The 22,568-nt window shown below is 40.0% G+C and overlaps 1 protein-coding gene across 2 annotated transcripts; it reads right to left on the reverse strand.

The window, feature by feature from the left end:
* Positions 1-709: 709 nt before the first annotated feature.
* On the reverse strand, positions 710-14,706 carry tlk1b (tousled-like kinase 1b). Of its 2 annotated transcripts, none has more exons than XM_073870693.1 (20): positions 14,584-14,706; positions 14,224-14,295; positions 14,098-14,136; positions 13,637-13,838; positions 13,165-13,254; positions 12,992-13,078; positions 12,669-12,761; positions 12,481-12,591; positions 12,270-12,406; positions 11,015-11,200; positions 7,781-7,847; positions 7,521-7,618; positions 7,315-7,396; positions 6,972-7,063; positions 3,914-4,003; positions 3,661-3,830; positions 3,354-3,489; positions 2,642-2,753; positions 2,446-2,553; positions 710-2,372 (listed from the first exon to the last, which is right to left on the reverse strand). In XM_073870693.1, exons 2-20 carry the CDS (start codon positions 14,280-14,282, stop codon positions 2,205-2,207), a joined length of 2,127 nt encoding a protein of 708 aa, XP_073726794.1. In that variant the 5' UTR covers positions 14,283-14,295; positions 14,584-14,706; the 3' UTR covers positions 710-2,204. The 2 variants fall into 2 exon arrangements, with proteins under 2 accessions (XP_073726794.1, XP_073726793.1); XM_073870692.1 differs by having other exon boundaries at positions 12,992-13,081.
* Positions 14,707-22,568: the final 7,862 nt, after the last annotated feature.

Here is a 22,568-nt window from a genome sequence, read left to right on the forward strand (position 1 = left end):
ATACAGTATCGATATATTTCGATCTCTATTATCGATTTTTTTTTTTTTACATCAAATCCCTCTGTGTGCGTCAAACGACCTCCTCTGTAGTTGTCACTGTCCAGTTGTCTGCCATATACAGCCATTCGGCCAATGTCTCGGTATTTAGAGGGATTGAGAAAATGGCAGAAAATTTAAAAACAGCTCTATTTTTTTTACATTTTTGCTAAAAAAAGAAAAAGTATTGCAATGTATCTCAACATGCAACACACTGTATTGTATCGTATCGGGAGGCCCTTGCCAATACCCAGTCCTAGCAGCTCAGCTGTGTTAAAAAAGTGGATAGTGTCAACTTTTTAAAATAACTTTGTGTTGTTTCACTGCTGATACTTGCCATACTTCCGTTGCCAAAATGCGTGCGCATACGTTGCCACGTCATCGTGTACAAACAGTAAAAGGGTCTATTGATTTTAAAACACTAAAATTTAGGTAAATACATTTTCCAGTATTATACACAGTTCTTAAATACTTAATTGAAAATCCGGTTTAAAAGCAATATAAAATGATTTTAAAAATCTTCATCCAATAAGCACAGATTGGAAAAAGCGCAAAAGTAACACCGGTCATCCACATTATTTTACCCAAACTAAAATTTAACCTCAAAACACAAAGCAAGCTTTGACTTCCGATTTAAAAGTGTCATCACAAAAGCAAACCAAGAAAAATGAAATGTTTTCAAAATGTTTATTTCTCTTTTGGCTACATTCTCTACAATTGCAGCAGCACTTTAGAGACAAATCACCATATGTTGAGCTCAAAACTGCTTTTGGGGTTAATTTGGACAGAGAAAACAACCAAAGCTGGGATTCTTCCCCTGACAACAGAGTCTGGAAGCTTGCACAGTTTGATCACGGGCCGGTCAGCGTTGTTCGGAGGAGCTGACCGGACTCGGGTTCTGGGATCAGCGGGGTTGCCAAGCGACAGCACATGGTCTGGGCATAAAGGGGTTAAAATGTCATGGGCGGGGTCCGGCCCACCTTCCGTCTGTTCTATGAATCACTGCTTACATCAGACACACAGGCACGCACGCGAACCTTGGGCTCACACCTCATTCAGACATAACTTCATTTTTCCATTCCGTGGTTTTCTGGTAAATTAAAACTCTTATATGAATTCAAACATTTTAAGTAAAACAAAAAAGACTAGGTGTCTGAAAGCAACATTAGTGATGTTGATTCATACAATAGCTTAAAATTAATAAGAAAATCCAAATATGAAACCATCTCAGGTTGGATTGATACCTGTTGTTGTATTTTTAATAAGAGATCGATCTTTACTGCATCTCCATCTACATGCAGGACTTCATCTACATTTGACAAACCATGTCGGGTCTGTCTGGTTCCTGAAGGCGTTTTGCATTAAAAGTAAGCATGTTTTAAAACCACTTACATTGATACTTTCAGGACAATTAAACACATTTCCCCAAATTTCTCACTGTAATGCAAAATAAACAAATAAGTAAATTAGTCATTAACATTTTTTGCATTACAGTACAATCATTTGATAAGAAAATGTGCATAGTTGTCAGGAAAGTAGTGATACAATGTAAATCAATCTTAAAAGTCCTAAAGATAGGTTTGATTTTATTAACTGAAAATATCATTTTATTATATATTTTATGGTAAATGTGACTCGCCCACATTTGTAAATATTAAGCCCATCTATGCATACACACAGACAACATTCATGTCACGGTGAACTACAACAGACACCATTTCTGTAACACACCCTTTGTTCTGTTCACACATGTATAATGATGTAAAACAAACACTCGCAGACACACACAAAGAAATGCTCTTTCGTGTCACTCATTCCAATCGCACTACAATTAATCGTCTCTACGTTTCACACTTACACAAAACAAAGCACCGCTAAAGAGGCGTAGCCTGGGGAGGACATTAGCGAGAAGTCGATCCCAAATCTACCCCACTTCACAAAATGCCTTGGGTAAAAAAAATATCCATTTCTATCTCTGACTGACATTTGGATCCACACAGGAAATGACATCGGCCATTCCTGCCCCAATAACAACGGCAGTCACTGTGGCCGGTATGGGCGTGTCCTTCAGTCGACACTTGGCCCCTCCCCCTTTGTCCACACGATGGCGGCGAAGGGAGGGAAATCATCATTCGGAACCGTCAAACGTAATCGATCAGCCAGTGAGATCAGTAAGAGATGATTCCTGAAGCAGCAGCAGGGCTGGCGGGCATGGCCTGCAGGTTTCCTGACGAATTGGATCGGCGCATGTGCGGAAGAAGGTACGAGTCACTGCCCAGCTGATGAACGTCAAAGCGATCTTCCTTCCTGTAGGCCAAACAGCGCCGGATAAACGCCTGCGGAGGACAAAGACAGAATTCAGACGCATTTCCAAACACAGAGCGCTCTCGTCAGGACACACAAACCGACCTTGGCTTCGTTGCTAGACACGGGTTTGGCGGGAAACTGGACCTCAGTAGCTTTGAGAATGGTGTTTTCCTGAAGTATATCTTGCTGGGATTGATTATGACCAAACGGCTGCGTAAAATCACATCAGACGAGATTTAACATGACATCATTTTAAAAACGTGTCCATCAACAATAACCATACGTGCATTGGTCTTACCTTTCGTCCATACAGGCACTGGAAGAAGATGACTCCCACCGACCACACGTCTACTTTATTCGAGATCTTTGGTGGTTCTTTACCAACCACAAAACACTCTGGTGGCAAATACCTGAAATATGCATACAACATTATTTAATAAATTAATTATTTAATAAATTAATTATTTAATTATTTATTACAAATAAATTATTTAATAAATACATTTAATAAATAATTTTAGGACTTCCAAATGTTATTCATATTTAATGCTACTGAATTTTAAGTCATTTCAGAGAATTGTTTCTTAACACATTATAAATGGGTGGGGATAAAACGGTGGCTTGATGATGACGCACTGGAGCCAATGAGCACCAAGCCACCCTAACGGTACATTCACATGGGGCGCCAGTGTTAACGCTTGATGAAAGGCGTGTCTGAAGCGTGGCCAACAGCCAATCACAATGACCGCAACAAGTGTTCGGAACGTTACTCTAAAAAAGTAATGTTACGGCAAGGTCCTCTTTACACTAGCGATCCCAGAATCAAATACGGGATGTGTTGCATTTACACAAAAGGCACACTGGCAATTTTATGGGAATTTTCATTGTGCTGTGTGAAAGGGGTTTTTATGTAGCTGAAATTTTTGTGATCAAAATGAGAGATTGTGTTAAATAGCTAAAACATTTATGATGCATATAGTATATTTATCAACATTAGCTAGAAAACTGACCAGTATGTTCCTGCTCCCTGCGAGGTCAAATCCATTCCGTCCACTCCGTAACTATCGTCATCCATGATTTTAGACAAACCAAAGTCTGTGATCTTGATCTCCCCACATGCCGTTCCATCAACCAACAGGATGTTTCCTGAGTAACACAAACAGAAAACGTCTTGACAAATACTCATACAGACATGGACACATCACACTTCCAAACCCAGTTGGTGTCTGACTGTAAGGGTTTTGCTACAGAAATATTGTACGTCACAGCATTTATACGCACATATTTGACGTATTTGTCTGAGCTAGTCTGGCTCACCTGGTTTCAGGTCATAATGAATGATGGGAGGTTTGATCTCATTCAGGTATCTGAGAGCGTTGACGATTTGCATGACGATGGACCGGGCCTCTTTCTCAGACATTAGCTTGTGCTGCTTCAGATAGAAATCCAGATCGTTCCCTTCACAGAACTCCAGAACAGTGCAGAATCTAAAACACAACACAATGTCTTTATACACCTGTACAAACCTGTTTACATAACACGTCAGAGGTGTGTTGCTGTGAAAACTTACGTGTCAGTGTCCAGGGAAAAGTAGTCGTAGAGTTTGACTATTCTGGGATGGTCCAGCTGTTTGTGGATTCTGTATTCTCTACAAGCATGTCTGCAGCAGACAAGAAAATACATGAGCATTTACTTCAATTACTTCTCTGAAGTGAGAGTAAGAGGGGGGGGAATGGAGAGAGAGTGCAAGACAGAGAATGATAGGAAGTAAAGCGCCGTTGTAATGTTAAGTTTGTTAAATTTTATTTCGAGTCGTTTGGGACGTGATGATACAACCCTCTCACTATGGAGATCATATTGGTTAAGCGATCTCTGGCTTATTGCGCCCCAAACATTTTCACGTAACCGCGTTGCACGCATTAGAAGACGGATGAAGTTAAATGATTGTCGCACAAATGCTTCTCGCCATCTGGTCCATGCTCCGACGCGATTTGTGCTCACACTGCGTGTTCCACATCAGACCCCAGTTAAACCCCGTGAAAGAGTGAAAAAACAAGCGAGAGAGTGAAAACTGTGGCAAGAGAGAGTGAGTGAGAAAACCAGAGAGAGAGCGAGTAAGTGGGAAAGAAAACGAGTGAGAGAGTGCGCAAACCAGTGAGAGAGTGAGTGAGTGAGAAAACGAGAGAACAAGACAAAAAGTAAGAGTGAGTGAGAAAACGTGCAAGAGAGTTAGGGAGTAAACGAGCGAGAGAGTAAGCAGGAGAGAAAACGAGTGAGAGTGCGCAAGAGAAAGGGAGTAAACGAGCGAGAGATTAAGCGATGGAGTAAACGAGGCGAGAGAGCGAGCAATGGAGTAAACGAGCGAGAGAGCGAGCAATGGAGTAAACGAGCGAGAGAGTGAGCGATGGAGTAAACGAGCGAGAGCGAGCGATTGAGAAAAAAAGCGAGAGAGCGAGCGATAGAGTAAACGAGCGAGAGAGTAAACAAGCGAGAGGGCGAGCGAGAGATAGAGTAAACGAGCGAGAGAGTAAACAAGCGAGAGGGCGAGCGATTGAGTAAACGAGCGAGAGAGCGAGCGATGGAGTAAACGAGCGAGAGAGCAAGCGATGGAGTAAACGAGCGAGAGAGCAAGCGATGGAGTAAACGAGCGAGAGAGCAAGCGATGGAGTAAACGAGCGAGAGAGCAAGCGATGGAGTAAACGAGCGAGAGATAGAGTAAACGAGCGAGAGAGAAAACAAGCGAGAGGGCGAGCGAAAGAGCGAGCGATAGATTAAATGAGCGAGAGAGTAAACAAGCGAGAGAGTAAACAAGCGAGAGAGTAAACGAGCGAGAGGGCAAGCGAGGGAGCAAACGAGGGAGAAAACGAGCGAATGAGGTAGCAAACGTGCGTAAACGAGTGTGAGGGAGTGAGTAAACGAGCGGTGGAGTAAACGCGCGGTGGAGTAAACGCGCGGTGGAGTAAACGCGCGGTGGAGTAAACGCGCGGTGGAGTAAACGCGCGGTGGAGTAAACGCGCGTGGAGTAAACGCGCGGTGGAGTAAACGCGCGGTGGAGTAAACGCGCGGTGGAGAAAACGCGCGGTGGAGAAAACGCGCGGTGGAGAAAACGCGCGGTGGAGAAAACGCGCGGTGGAGTAAACGCGCGGTGGAGAAAACGCGCGGTGGAGAAAACGCGCGGTGGAGAAAACGCGCGGTGGAGAAAACGAGCGGTGGAGTAAACGAGCGAGAGAGCGAGCGATGGAGTAAACGAGCGAGAGAGCGAGCGATGGAGCAAACGAGCGATGGAGCAAACGAGCGAGAGAGCGAGCGAGGGAGCAAACGAGGGAGAAAACGAGCGAATGAGGTAGCAAACGTGCGTAAACGAGCGTGAGGGAGTGAGGAAACGAGCGGAGTAAACGCGCGGTGGAGTAAACGCGCGGTGGAGTAAACGCGCGGTGGAGTAAACGCGCGGTGGAGTAAACGCGCGGTGGAGTAAACGCGCGGTGGAGTAAACGCGCGGTGGAGTAAACGCGCGGTGGAGTAAACGCGCGGTGGAGTAAACGCGCGGTGGAGTAAACGCGCGGTGGAGTAAACGCGCGGTGGAGTAAACGAGCGGTGGAGTAAACGAGCGAGAGAGCGAGCGATGGAGTAAACGAGCGAGAGGGAGTGAGTAAACGAGCGAGAGAGCGAGGAAACGAGCGAGAGGGCAAGCGAGGGAGTAAACAAGCAAAAGAGCGAGGGAGGGAGTAAACGAGCGAAAGAGCAAGGGAGGGAGTAAACGAGCGAGAGGGCAAGCGAGAGGGAGTGAGTGAGTAAACGAGCAAGAGAGGGAGTAAACGAGCGAGAGAGTGAGTAAACGAGCGAGAGAGTGAGTAAACGAGCGAGAGAGTGAGTAAACGAGCGAAAGAGTCAGTAAACGAGCGAAAGAGTAAACGAGCGAGAGAGCGAGGGAGGGAGTAAACGTGCGAGAGAGCAAGCAAGAGGGAGTGAGTGAGTAAACGAGCGAGAGAGGGAGTAAACGAGCGAGAGAGGAGGTAAACGAGCGAGAGAGTGAATAAACGAGCGAGAGAGTGAATAAACGAGCAAGAGAGCGAGGGAGGGAGTAAACGAGCGAGAGAGGGAGGGAGGGAGTAAACGAGCAAGAGAGCGAGGGAGGGAGTAAACGAGCGAGAGAGCGAGGGAGGGAGTAAACGAGCGAGAGAGCGAGGGAGGGAGTAAACGAGCGAGAGAGCGAGGGAGGGAGTAAACGAGCGAAAGCGAGTGAGTGAGGGAGTAAAAGGGCGAGTCAGGGAGCAAACGGGCGAGCGAGTGAGTAATAGAATAGGTGAGTAAGCACCTCTCCCACATTCACACAAAAGCGTTTAAACGCAACTGAAGATGCCAGCCAAATGCCGACTGTGGGTGCGTGCCAGCTTTTCTTCACCTGCTGGCTTTTTTATTTTTTTAACCGCAGCACCTCCATCGGAAACAACTGCAAACATACGCCGAACACAGGAAAAAACACCTTGGTGTATACGCCCCCTAAGAGAATGAATGAGGGACTGAGTGATGGAAGAAATCAGTCAGAGAGTGAGTGGGTGAGAGAGAAAGAGTGAGAGAATAAAAAAGTCAGAGAGAGAGAGAGAGGAGGAGGAGTAAGACCATCATACTTGTGATAGTTTTCTTTCTTCTCTTCTCTCCAGTTTTTGTTAAGCTGGTGGATTTTTACAGCAGCATACCGCTGCTCAAAAAGGTCAAATGCCTAAACACAAAACACACAAAGTTAATTACATCACACACTTATCCAAAACTATACTTTATTATTGAAGCTATACTGTTTATTAGTCAGTGTGTTTTATTTTTGATGATCAATATCAATCAATCTGGTCCTGTATGGAATGCCCATATTTCACTCATGCAAGCACACGCTACATTTTTCTCACGACATTTAATGTTTTATTCAGAAATGTCCTCAAACAGTAAATGTGTTTGTAAAAATGAAGAACAAACTACCTTATAAACTTCACTGAAACCTCCTCTGCCCAACAGGTGTAAGAGAAGATATCTTTCATTAAGAGTCGGATGGTCTTTAAACCTACAAACACACACAAATATACACTTATCACACATATTGCAACACAGGGGGCGTGTCTTCCTTAAGATACTCATTTATTGGTGTGTAATCATGTCAATCATAAGGAGGGGGTGGGTCTTTAAACTGAGAGCTGTCCTCATTGTTGATTCTTTTGAGTTCTCTAATGTGAAGATTCCTCACACGCTCCAGTCTCTCCAGCTCCGCCTGGATCTCGGCCTCCTCCTGAACACACATAAAGACTTCAGCATGCGCTAACATACGGACATGAACAACACATGTTCCAGATCTTCTTTATATTAAAGGAACAAAAGAGTTGGTTTCTGCAAAACTGACTTTGCCACTAAAACATGTTTCACTAATGCATGTGTATTTGTGTGGACTGACCTTTTTGAGATGACCTAATCGGAGTTTGAAGATTTCCTCCTGCTCGTGATATTCAGCCACAGTCAACCTGTACAATCCATACAGAAGAATAACGATGATTAGAAAGATTTACATTAACTAAACAAAAAGCATTTAAGGGTATGACACCAGAAAATAGGTGAAATGATCATAACAAAATTCACTTAAATACCACATAAATAAATAAAGATAGAAAGCTAATTTTGTAACTGATAGATAAACAAAATAACCAGTATCGGCAGACAAAAGCATATTTTCCCCACTACCCATACATAGCTCGGCATTGCAAAATTTTAACAGCGCGTCAGTTCTACGCAGACCGCAAGCCCTCCCGTCAGGTATTTCCGTTTGCAACGGTGAAAACAAAGATGGTCCAAGTTGAGGAGTGATTTAACTTAAACTGCAACAAAAGTCGCTGGCTATTTACCTCCATCACTGCCTGTCTTCTCAAAACATACACAACAAGTGGCTGCTTTTTCTTGTTTGTCGGTTTTCTGGCCAAGCTGCTTCTCTTTGGTGGTTGCACTGCTACCGTGGTTACACGTGTGGATACTGCCTACCAGTACATCTATAATGATCCTTTTAGGAACACAATATTGGTATCTACTGTATTGGTAAATGTCATTCTTGGCAATCAAATATCAGTATCTATCGGTATCAAGAGTTGTCATTCTTAGTTAACAGAATATCGGTATCTATCTGTATCGGTAGATGACATTCCTAGCAATTCAATGTCAGTATCCATCGTATTGGTAGAGTTTATTCCTAGTTATCAAATATCAGCATTGGTTGATGTCATTCTTAGTAACAGAATATCTGTATCCATCATATTGGTAGATATCATTCCTAGTAATCAAATATCAGCATGGGTTGATGTCATTCTCAGCAACCGAATATCGGGATCTGTAATATTGGTAGATATCATTCCTAGTAATCAAATTTCGGTATCTGATCGGTATCGGTTGATGTCATACTTAGTAACCGAATATCGGAATCCATCGCATTGGTAGATGTCATTCTCGTTACATATCTATCTATTTTTATCGATAGATGTCATCCACTGTAACCGAATATCCTAGTAGCGGAATATCCATCGTATTGGTAGATTTCATTCCTAGTAATCAAATTTCGGCATTGATCTGTATCGGTTGATGTCATTCTTAATAACCGAATATCGGTATCCATCATTCCTTGTAAGCAAATATCTGTATCGGTTGATGATATTCTTAGTAACAGAATATCGGTATTCATCATATTGGTAGATATCATTCCTAGTAATCAAATACCGGCATTGGTTGATGCCATTCTCAGTAACCGAATATCGGCATCCACCATATTGGTAGATATCATTCCTAGCAATCAAATATCGGCGTTGATCTGTATCGGATGATGTCATTCTTAATAACCGAATATCGGTATCCATCATATTGGTAGACATCATTCCTAGTAAGCAAATATCTGTATCTGATCTGTATCGGTTGATGATATTCTTAGTAACAGAATATCAATATCCATCATATTGGTAGACATAATTCCTAGTAATCAAATATCGGCATTGGTTGATGCCATTCTCAGTAACCGAATATTGGCATCCATCATATTGGTAGATATCATTCCTAGTAATCAAATATCGGTATCTGATCGGTATCGGTTGATGTCATACTTAATAACCGAATATTGGAATCCATCGCATTGGTAGATGTCATTATTCGCAATCAAATATCTGCATCTATCGGTATCAAGAGTCGGTAGAATATCGTTACATATTGTTATCGATAGATGTCATCCACGGTAACCGAATATCCTAGTAACTGAATATCCACCGTATTGGTAGATTTCATTCCTAGTAATCAAATATCGGCATTGATCGGTATCGGATGATGTCATTCTTAATAACCGAATATCGGTATCCATCATATTGGTAGACATCATTCCTAGTAAGCAAATATCTGTATCTGATCTGTATCGGTTGATGATATTCTTGGTAACAGAATATCGGTATTCATCATATTGGTAGATATCTACCAATATGATGGATGCCGATATTCGGTTACTGAGAATGGCATCAACCAATGCCGATATTTGATTACTAGGAATGATATCATTCCTAGTAATCAAATATCGGTATCGGTTGATGTCATACTTAATAACCGAATATTGGAATCCATCGCATTGGTAGATGTCATTCTCCGCAATCAAATATCGGCATCTATCGGTATCAAGAGTCGATAGAATATCGTTACATATTGTTATTGGTAGATGTCATCCACGGTAACCGAATATCCTAGTAGCTGAATATCCATCGTATTGGTAGATTTCATTCCTAGTAATCAAATATCGGCGTTGATCGGTATCGGATGTCGTCATTCTTAATAACCGAATATCGGTATCCATTGCATTGGTAGATGTCATTCTTAGCAATCAAATATCAGTATCTATCAGTATCAAGAGTTGACCGAATAGCGTTACATATCGTTATCGGTAGATGCCAGTCCTAGTACCTGAGTATCTGTATCATATTGTTAGATGTCATTCATAGTAATCAAACATTGGTATCGATCAGTATCAAGAGTTGTCATGCTTAGTAATAGATTTAAGATAATAATAGAAAAAGTGAGATTAAGCATTCAGAGCAAGCCTGTGAGAAGGTGAAATACACGTGAACACACTTTATTTCTCTTATATGCAGGTTGTGAATTAAACTCGGAACACCACAAGAACAGAAATACTGGTGCAATGAAAGAAAAACAAGTGAGCGACAATATCACATGCTTGAATAACTGCACGATAAACAACTGCAATAGCTATATAATATTGCTATATTATCTGACTTAAACTTTTTTTTTACAAATAAGCCAGTGCTTTGTCTAAAAAAAAAGTAGGAGCCTCCATTTTTCAACTATTTTTAACTTGACCTGCTGTCTAACAGCTTAAGAACACAATGTTCAGTGTGTGCAAGACGTATGAAAAACCAACACGAGCAAACACAACCGCTAAAGACGGTTGTGTTTTACGCACACAAAACAATAAATAAACAGCTCAGAACACAGGGGCCTTGAAAGAGTCTCTGGTAACATACTGAAAAAAATTATATAAATATCTTTATATCATAACTTGATATACAGATCGAAAGTATAGAGCGCTTTTAGAACACGTGTCAGCCTGCAAATATGTATGAAACAGTACATTGTATGTATGTATGTGAAAGTGTCTCACAGTGTAGGCAGGCTGGGTTTGAGGAAAGGGTCGTTGTCTGCCCCATTGACAGCTTTGGTCTTTCTCTGTTTGGACTCATTGGGAGTTAGGCTCTGAGTGGAGGGCGTGCTGGGTGGTTTGCGTTTGGCCAAAAGTTTCCTCTGCCTCTCGATCTCTTCCCTTTGCTGGTTAATCCACTCCTGTTGCCTGTTCAAATACACAAACATTTAAAACCACACAATGAAAAACATTACTACAGACCTAGACATTAACAGATCACACCTGCGATGCAATAATTTTTTTCCAGATAAAAAATCTCAACAGAATAGAAAATGAGTTTCCATTACCAAATTGACGATTATAAAATAACGCTAAAGTTTTGCGCAAATTGACGATTATAAAATAAAGCTAAAGTTTTGCGCAAATTGACGATTATAAAATAATGCTAAAGTTTTGCGCAAATTGACGATTAGAAAATAATGCTAAAGTTTTGCGCAAATTGACGATTATAAAATAAAGCTAAAGTTTTGCGCAAATTGACGATTAGAAAATAACGCTAACGTTTTGCGCAAATTGACGATTAGAAAATGACGCTAAAGTTTTGCGCAAATTGACGATTAGAAAATAGCTCTACAGTTTTGTTCAAATCTGTAATGGAAACGTAGCTATTGTTTAAGTTCAGAGATAAGAAGAATGCAATCTAGTGGTCGGGATGTAAAACGTCAAACAAAACAACTGAATGAATGACAACTGCATGAATCTTGTATGTTTTTTATTTTAAAAATATCGATACTGCACTTTTGTGAATAAATACAGTATTGACAACCAAAATTTCACTATACTGTGCCGATGATGTTTTTCTTGCACATTTACTGTCGATTAAAAATAATGGCTATTGCGTGGCTGCGATATACGTAAATCTACCAACATCCTTCGGCATGATTTTCAATTGACTTATCGTGAGGGGAAATATGAAGTTTTAGTCGCATAACATTGGTTAATGGAAACGCTGTCATTTCCTAACAGGTTTTATCGCCATTTAGAGAATATTGCAAAAATTGCGCAAATCTGTCATTTAAACCAGGCTAGTGTAATTTCTGCAAAAATATTGTCTGTTTTCAAACAGGTTTCCTGACATACCGAAGGTCTACTAGTATACACACACCAATTGTATTTCAATTATATTTTAAATCCTGTATCACTTCAGTCCCAATTACATAAGAGTTACAACACTGACTTCAGGTTTCTGTGCATGTGTTTGTTTGTAAAACCGTACTTGACTAAGTTCTGGAAGGCGTATCCATCGGTCCACTGTTCAGTGTAGGATGCTCCGTGCCGGACCGTCGTGAAGTGCCCGAGACGCAGCCGGTCCTGCATGCTCTTTTCACGGCACGACTGCTTCTCTTGAGTACTCTATGCAGACGACACAGACCCAAATCACACGACTGGCCAATCACTGAGCACCGAGCACACAGAGCGCAGCTTACCTTCTCAATGAGCAGCTTTTTACTCATTGTAGTGCATTTGTTCAGACGCTCCTTGAAACGTTCCAGCAGCTTCTGCTGCTCATCTATCTGCCTGCGGAGGTCACAGTTCGCCTACGGAGAAAAATCGCAAACCACTTCACCATCGAGTGCCACTTTGCGACTGAAATGAACGGCGGTTTGTTACTCACCCTGAGCAGATCATCAATCCTTCCTTCTTTCTTCTCAAGGTCAAGATTCTTATTGCTCTCGAGCGCGGCGAGTTTCAACAGCGTCAGATCCGTCTGAGATGACAGCGGGAAAAAGAAAAGCAAATAAAACTTGAAGTGGGTGTTCGAAATTCAAAACAGAACTATGTTAGCATTACAATTAGTGTGGCGAGTGATACACAGCGGCAACCCTCATGCTATCAAATATGACTTGAATCATTTATAATAATATTGTGTACATTATGAGAATGTTCATTTTTGGGGTAATTATTATTCAAGTGTGCATATTTAAGAGCGAGTGTTACCTGCAGATTTTTACTGCTCAGCTGTCTTGGGTTCATGGTGTGGTCTGTGAAACACAGGCTGGTGGGCGAAGAGCTGTTTTGTCTTACCTGCTGAGCGATAAACACCATCATTAAGATATAAAACCTTACGCATTTTATAAATACCTCCCCAAATATCAAACATCAGCACGTACAATCGCCCCGGGTGCAGAATGGGAGTTTTGCGGTGAGCGCAGGACCGTAGGGTGACCCCTGACAGGACTTGATCCGTTTCCTCCCTGAAACTACAGGAAGAAATGCGTTTTCTTTTGTGTTTTTACAGCACTGAAAAGCATACTAAAAAAGTGATGACATCACAAGCATGAACACAATTTAATATCCTCTCCCTTTTTTAATCCAGTCTCATTAAACATGCCGTTTTGATTCTTTTGTTAATGTGACATCACAAAAACACAGCTCCGCACATGGCCACTGACTGACTGGTTGATTTTACCCATAAGCTTTTCTAAATGTGTTCGTTAGCACGTTATAGCACTAATGCGGCTGTATTAATAGGAATCAGATCTATTTTTGTAAAAATGGGCATGTGTGCAGTTATGAATGAGCAGCTGTACAGCTGATTGACATTTACATACTACAGACTCATTCATGTTACACTTTACTCACATCAAAATAATCACTGATCTTGGGCCCTCGGCCAGAAGACTTCCCTAAAAGATAAAAAACAACATGGTCATTGGATACAATCACTTTTCCCAAAGTACATGCGTATGAACAGGAAGTCAGCGTTCCCTTGACTGCTCTCTGATTGGTTATCAACTTTCCTCTTGCGTCCTCTGGATGACTCCGAGTGCTTCTTCTCTGGTGTCTTGGGATTAAAGGACAATGCATTAAAGATTTATTCAATCAATACATGAGCATGAAAGATCAATATAATCAATATTAATGAAGGTTTGTAAAACGCTTAACAACATTGATGGTTCTTCTAGACGTCCGTTCTGTGCTATTACTGACATAAAAAATGATTTAGACTTTTAAGCAAACACGATTCTGTGACTAAACGACTTTGATGACTACTTTGTATTTCATTCAATTATTTTCATACGCACACGTATAGTCAAACTTACTGAATATGCAGGAGATCCTCCTTTCTACATATCGGAGCTCTGTAAAAATTGACATCTTGTTTTAAACACATCTGTGTCTAAACCTGACGTGTAAAACATATCTTGTCATACATGTGTCATAGTCACCTCTGACTCCTTGTCGCTGGACGACCCCAGACTGCCGAAACTGTGACTGGAACATTCATTATTGTTCAAGCCCTACAAAAAAGATCAGATACAGGGTTGCATATATGAGCTTACCATCCTTATCAAAATCTTTTTTGGATTTAAAAATATAAAGTAAAATAAAGACTTAATTTCTAAATCTCTGTATGCCAGCTTACATACAATAAACTATTTTAATGTTAACGTATATATAGGTATATATATTCCTGTTTATAACTATATATTATTATGTACGTATTCTTTCTTTAAACATGTTTTAAAAACACATTTTTATTGTGCAATGTTTGTATATATATATATGTTTTTTTATGTGTGCATTACTTTAGCTCCACAGCTGGCGCTCCCTGTGCTGCCTCCAGTGTTCCCACTAACCGCTCCGATGAAACGCGCTTCCAAAAGCTCCTGCCGCCTCGGATCCAAAGAATGCAATTCATCCATACCTGAGACGGACAAAAGACACGCATCAATCTCAATATATGGGTTTAGCAGGGGTGTGGTCTAGTAGTCATCAATGAAATCATCAGCCGGAAATCTGAAAAAAATCATTAAAATCATTCTTATCTGGCCTTATGTCAGCTTAAAGAGCCAAAACTCAGTATGTATTTTAACTTAATTTTACTCTTAAAGAAAAAATATTATTATTTTTTAAATAATATACATTTATATTAATAAAAAGGCTTGTTTCGACATATGGGTGGGTCGCACTTCATGGCGGCTGCCATGTTGAAATCACATGACCAGCTAAATACTATTTAATGTCATCATGGTATTTACAATAAAATACATAAGACTTTTCTGAATGAATGTATTTTTGTCCTTAAACACTTATTTAGGTCACTTTATATGCATTGTGAATGTGTGATATAGTCTCTTGGTTTAAAATGAAAGCATAATCATTGCTTAGTTGTTTCTGATCATGTGGTTAGTTTAGAATAAAATGTCATTCTTCAGGTCTGACTAACCACAAGCTTTTTATAATCTTAGTTTTCCTTTTGGTCTTTAGGGAACCATTATCATACTCCATCCCAAAGTACAGCAGAGCACATTCAGGATGAGGTCAGAAACAGGAAGTGCTATTAAGACATTTCCTGTTCATCATCAGCTGATACCGCTGACACTTTATTTCCATTTTTGGACTTTAAAATCCAAGATTGACAAAATGTCATAATTTCACAATAGAAACAAAACTATTACTGTGCACTTAACATTACGTCTAAAATGTTGATACTGATTGGCCAGTCGTGACATTCCAAGGTTTGGTATTCCAAGATAACAACTGCTCAAAACTAATAAAACACGGTAACTCGAATGCTGCAAATCATTTTGACAAGTCAAGTTTAAAGGGACACTTCACCCATTTGCATTAATCTTTGTATCATTAGAACCCCAGTCATGTTTTTGAATGGTCGTGCATCATTTCCTCAGTTGCCGCTGAGACAGGAGAAATACAGATTTCAGGGTTGCACTTCCTTCTTTCAATGATGTAAAAATCATCATTTTGCATCATTGAAAGAAGGAAGTCCAATATCTTTGTTGAGGGGGTGAGACTACAAACACCCCTTTTCTCGATCAAATAGGCACCAAATATGACGTACTTTCAATAAAGATTCATGTTTTTACGGGTGAAATGCTCCTTGAATATTAATAACAAATGAAATATAAATATGTATTTTAATAGCATTTTATTTACAAATAATTAAACTAAATAGTGTGTTTGTGACATTTGAACATTATGTCTCATCTTAAATCCGAAAGTAAACGCGTTTTCCTCACGTAAGGTCTGCATTTGTTAAAAATGAGCTAATAAAATGTTTTTTATGATAAGAGAGACACTCAGGTTTGCCAGATACTCGCTTAATCTCATGAGTAAATAGAGTTTAGTGCTAAGTTAGTTTCTTGCGAGTATTTGGTGAACGTGAGCGTCTATTTTATCAAAAAACATTTCGATGTGTGTGCAGCAGGCACTTATTTTCACAAGACGCGTGATACACATGCTACACATGACGCAACGAACACATATTTTGAAATGACAAGCAACCCATATTTTGAATTCGCACCCCTTGGAAGAGAAGTCGCCAGCCACCCCTGCATTTTTATGAACGTTTTTATAATGCGATCAAATAGCAACCAGTGTAGATATTAAGAGGTGTGAACGCTTTATAAATCCAGCCAACATGTCGGCCGTGCAAAGCATTTATTAAAGTGTCTGAGAAAGATGCTTTTTTGCAGTTTTCAGCCTAATAATTTCGGTTGCATCCCTAATTATGGAATTATTTTTGTGACAATAAAAATGAATGCAAACTTTCAAGAAACGAACAAAGATATGAAATGAGAATAAAGAAAAACACTCTGTAAATGAAAATAATAAACTCATGAATTTCAAATAAACTGAATTCTTTTGTAAATCAACTTTTATTCATTCACTGCCAGAGGTTTCGTTTACGCTTCACAAGTTTACGTTCGCCATTCTGGCACAAACCTCTTGTGTGGGCCGGACTTAATGGAGCTTTAAAGCGTTTTACACAATGTATGGCACCTGGTACCCAGATAGCAATAGACTCAGGGGCGGATCCTTTCTGAATTCGGCAACTTCTTGTACCACCGGCGGTTTGTATCAACCAGCCCGATATCACGAGAATGTGAACGTATTTTACGAGCTGGCTACCTTATATCAATTGTACAAGGTGAATCACACAAAAACATACAATTATTATAAAAAAACTATATCAAAACCCCACCCCTAACCCCAACGTCCCAGGGCAAAAGCAAATTGAACAAAAATGTGCGAATGCGATCGTACAAATTAATACGAATTAGGCCCCTCATTAAATACGTGCCAGAAAAAAACAGTAAATGCAACAGCCAATCAATTGCGTTTCTTAAACAGATGAATGTAATACAGTCACTCTCAAGCTGATAACAACATGAATCATCATTTCCAAACCCATCTAGAACGGTCATCTGGCCTTCAAAGCCCATCACAGATCAGTGTACCTAGACAAAACAGTCCAGGTTCTGTTGTGTTCTCTCACTATAAACAACAGCGAATTTTTATGCATCCGGCACCACTGCCATGACGAGGCTCGTGCCAGAAAGAGCCCGGAGCCAAAAGAATCTCAAGATGGTGGATGGGAAGAGAATTATGAAGGTCAACAGGGCAGGAACAGCACAGCTGCCCAGATAAAGAACAACATTATAAATCAAAACACTATTAACAAACACTAAACTAAGGTTGTGTCTGGTTGGCCACAAAACCCAGACGGGAAAAAACACACTTCAGCCAAATAAGACACAGACCTTTCTCATACAGGCATGCATACCAAAAATATAGTAGGAATGATTTAGGGGTTATGGGCTGGCAAAAGAAAGCTGCATTGCAAGGAATGGCACTGGAGGGTCTATCTAGGGAGGGGTCTCCAACCTTTTTGTGAGCAAGGGCTAACACAATGAATAAAACAATATGGAGGGCTACTGTTTTGATATACTCAAAACTTTTTTGTTTTACTTGTTGATTTTATTTTATTTTACTTGCTGATATGTTTTAACAATGTATAAAATGTTTTTAAAAACATAAAAGAAAATATGAAGAATAATAAATAGTCAAATTGAAGTTATAAATAGAATGTGCTTTGGCGCTGTGCGGGCAACTTGGTGCCCACGGGCAACATGTTGGAGATCACTCCATTAGACTATCCGGACTTAAGAAAACCCTGCACTTTTAGGAACATCGGACCACAATCAGACGAGTTTGATCGTAGTTTCTTAGGGACACAACACTGCTGGTGCAAGATGCAGAAAAAAACTGTAATACATGACACAAAGTATGGTTTGTGAACATAGACAACAGGTGCCAAATAATGCATTGAATTAATATGTTTAAGAGATCCTATGGTCCGATTCACGATTTTACATTTTCTTTGGCGTGTAAGCGTGTATTAGTATGTAGGGATGGGACGATTACCGGTTTCACGATTAACCATGATAAAATGTCCTGACGGTTAGTATTATCGTTTAAAATTTAATTATCATTACAACCGTGTTTGATTACCGTGAGTTAATCAACGCATGCAACATTGGTTTTTGCATTAGAAGTCGTGGCGGAAGGCAGTAACAGGTGCACTGTGTTTTAATGTGTTACTTATGTGTGCATTTGATGTTCTTATTTAAGGTACTGTTCTTTAAAACAGGTTCATACATCTCAGGGCTCCATGTTAAAGTTCATTTAATGCAGGGGTGTCCAATACGAACAGTCGATCGCAAATGCAATGCCGGTAGATTGCACATAAGTTAATAACTGTGTGTGCTGCTCCACGACTCCACGCGCTTCGGAAAACAAAGTGCCAAATTGGCATTATGGTCTTAGAAACAAGTCTTTTGAGGTGCTGCGCATTTCTTCTCAGGTGTGTTTTTATCAATCTTATGCCTGCCCGCTGCAGCGGAGTCGTCTAATTTCCGAAATATGGATGCACATTCTTGCCTTTATGCAGGAGTTGATCCACACGCACGGTGTATGTCCGCGCGATCGATCCACCGACCGACCGAACGAACGAGAGAGAGAGAGATGCTTCTGATCATGTTGTCATTTTCTAGTTTATTTCATCAAAACCGCATCTCCGCTATTCTGCTATAGGGAGTACTCGACATGTACTCAAGGATTTTTTTAACTCCTCAAAAAGAATGGAGTAATGGTGACAACCCTAAATTCAATGTAGAGATATATGCAGTGTAGTCCTAACACGCATTTAAAGTGTTATTAAAAAATGTAGCAGTGTTTTGTTAAAAAATGTTTTTTAGCAGGTAGGTCTTGTCGGCTTTATCATTTTAAAAGTAGATTGCCACACAAAAAAGTCTGGACACCCCTGATTTTATGTTTATGCTTAAAAAGTGCACATAGCTGCTAATTGTTATTTGTTGTTTGCTGATTTTTAAAAATAAAACTTGTTAAAATGTTTTCAGTGTGTGTATCAGTTCTTTTTGAACATTTCCATCTCATTTTAAGAAAACCATGATAATATTGATAACCGTGATAACTTTGGTCACTATAATCATCATAGGAAATTTTCTAACCGTCCCATCCCTATTAGTATGTTAACGATATGCAAAAGATACAAATCCCAAAGTAAACGATGACATGAATTATCGTCTCCAACTTAAATCTTTTCTTGTGCTACAACAAACACACGGATTGTAGGCAACAGTTTACTTCCTCTGCTTGTTAACGTGGACACGACAGTCGTTATCATAACTGCGCCCGCTTCAGACTGACAGCCTGTAAGTAGTCTATGTCTTCATATTCAAAGAATTTACTACAGACTAAACCATGACTCAAACTAGAGGTCGACCGATATGTTTTTTTTTTCTGGCCGATTCCGATATTTAGAAATCAGGACAGCTGATGGCCGATATATGAATGCGATTTTTGGGGGGGGGGGCGATATGACTGGCCGATTTTCTATTTGTACATAATATTCAAAATGTCATATTCAATATCATAGCAGATATTTTAAAAGTAAAAATGTCACAATTTAAGCCAAAGTATTTTAAAAAATCATGACTGGTCTTTTTAATTGCAACCTCCTCTACACCATGCATTTATCAGACACAGATATTACCTGACACTCTGCTGTCATCATTTCTTGCTCTTTGATCAGTTTTTTCCCATGGCTTTCATTGCTTTGTAGGATAAAATCCTTCTTTGATAAACCTGATGATTTAATCATCATAAAGTTAACATAGTAAACGTCTATGTTTTTTAGTTTAGACTGTTATTTAGGGCAAATCTTTCTAAACACATTTACGTTCTCATTCCTGAGGCGCTATGAGTGACTGATTGTGCTGACAGTGACATCTTGTGAGTTCAGTGTTGGACAGATCTGTTTATTCAAACGAATCGGTTCAAAGGAGTCAGTTCGCGAATCAGACGCGTTGTGTGCTAATTAGTGATGCAACAATACACTTAGTTCACGGTTCAATACAACTTCCGGTTCTTGCCCACGGTTTTCGGTTCGGTTTCGGTTCTAATGCCTTGGCCTTTTAAAGTGATTTTAAATAATTATATGCTTAGGTAACAGGAACAGTGAGATGTTAAGAAGCAAAAATACTGGTTTTAATTGCAGTTCTCTTTATTTTATGTAAATGCAAAAATCATCTTACATATTTCTAGTGTATTGATACAATAATATAAGATATAATTAAATAAAGACATATAAATATAATATCCTATTCAAACTGGGGAACATGTGAATTCATTACATTACATAAATTGGCCATTTTATATTCCTGTACTTAGTAAATTAAACTTTACATTGTAAATGAAGGCTATACCTTACTGCACTACTGTTAAGTCCAACATCATGCTGTCTGTGTAGAAACCAAAAATGCGTTCCTCAATCAAGATTACTGGTGGGGTTTATTTTAGCATCATGCGCATTTCTCTTCTTTAGTAGAACTTTTTTAACTTGCGCGGGTTTGAGGCACATAACGTGCGTTTGCATCAATAACAAGCCCAATTTGCGTCACTCGCATTGCCCCATGCGAATTTACATCTTTACATTGATGTTGTATGAAATCTACACGCGCAAATAATTAATCCACATCTCAGATTTAAAAGACAGTCGTGCTGCTTCTTTTTTGTTGTCGTACTTCTGTTGGGTGTGTGTGCACGCGAATGAAATCTGACACCAGCATTGCAAGCAGAGTTAACGCAGCTAGCGCACAGTGACTGGATATTAACTTGCTGTGGCGTTTAAGCATGCAGATTATGTGGGCCCGCACATTAACAAAAGTGCAGGGAATATAAAACTGACAGATTTGGATGGATAAACCGAAAAACCGCAATTCACATGCGCGTATTGGACCGCGGGGGTAAATTGTGGCATCCCTAGTGCTAATCCAGGCTGAGCAATGCAAAACTGTAAACAAAGTGTTACTGTAACAACACAAAAAAAATTCCTTGCTGGATATGATTTAGTCTTCCGACCTTTCGCAATTGTATCAGTTTTTTTAGTAATATGCGCGAGAGACAGAGCAGAGAGACAGTTTAAAGACAAAAATGTGCATGCGCTGCTCACTCTGTCACGCAAACAAAGATCATCAATCATGAATCACATGAAATGAGCACAATCTTTGTGACCACATGGACGGTGCACCGCGAGACATAAGCCCGCGCGCTGTTGTACTGGCAGCTTAATTTCGCGCGATCCCGCGGCCATCGTTTACTAAAGCTGTTTGTGAACAAGGCACGGCTGCAGAGTCCCACACACACACACACACACACACACACACACACACACAGCCTATCCTTGCAGCAAGAGGCGGCGTCTGCAGGGCTGTCACAATAATTAAATAATCGTCTCATCGCGATGATTTCAGATCACCGCAATGATTGCACATCTCTCTAAAAAACACAAGGGGGAGCTGCAGGAATAATTTTTTTGCAGCCACTACAGACATGTGATTCAGTAGTAATATGACATTAGTAGGATTGGCTACTATTTGAGGCTCAGTTCATTTTGATTGCATTTTTAGTTTTAGTTTTTTCTCCAGACACTTTATTGTTTTTGAAAGATATATTCATTAAAGAATTACTTTTAAATATGCATTATGCTTATTAATATTTACTAGTTCTACAACAACGCTTAGGTGCCCGCAGATGCGCCTGCCTATTAATCGGCCTAATTTTGCAGCAAAATTTTTTAAATATGCCAAAAATCGGCCAAATTATCGGCCCGGCCGATAAAGCGGTCGACCTCGAACTCAAACACGAATTTTGTGCAGTAGCGCTTGTTTTTACGATCACGAATGCAGACATGCTTTTAATGTTTTACTAATCCTTAGCTTACCAATCTCTTTCGTCCTGCTCAAGCCATACTGGCAAAGTTGATCAATCAGCTTGGTCATTTGCATTTTCTGGATCAGATTCGGCTCATATGGATAGTAAAGACAATATTAACTCCTGTCAGTATTGCATTGTGCATGAATCTTTCAAACATGGTAAGGAGCGTCACATTTCCGGCTTACGTCAGAGGTATTCAGGCCAATCACAACGTACAGATTAGCTGGCCAATCAGAGAGAACACTGCGCTTTCCAGAATGATGAGCTTTGTACAAAATCAATGCGTTTTTAGGGAGGCAGGGCAACAATAATGTACGGTATGTGGAAAATAATTTGTGCAACCATGCAAACACGTTGTATTATACCAAATACATTAAATAACTTTGTTTGTAGCAATGTAATAATAAGGGCTCTGTCATAAAACATTACCTGCTTAATGTGCAAATGCAATATAAGAAATGTTGAAGTATGA

The sequence above is a fragment of the Misgurnus anguillicaudatus genome, chromosome 8 (genome assembly GCF_027580225.2).
Source record: "Misgurnus anguillicaudatus chromosome 8, ASM2758022v2, whole genome shotgun sequence".
Taxonomy (NCBI): domain Eukaryota; kingdom Metazoa; phylum Chordata; class Actinopteri; order Cypriniformes; family Cobitidae; genus Misgurnus; species Misgurnus anguillicaudatus.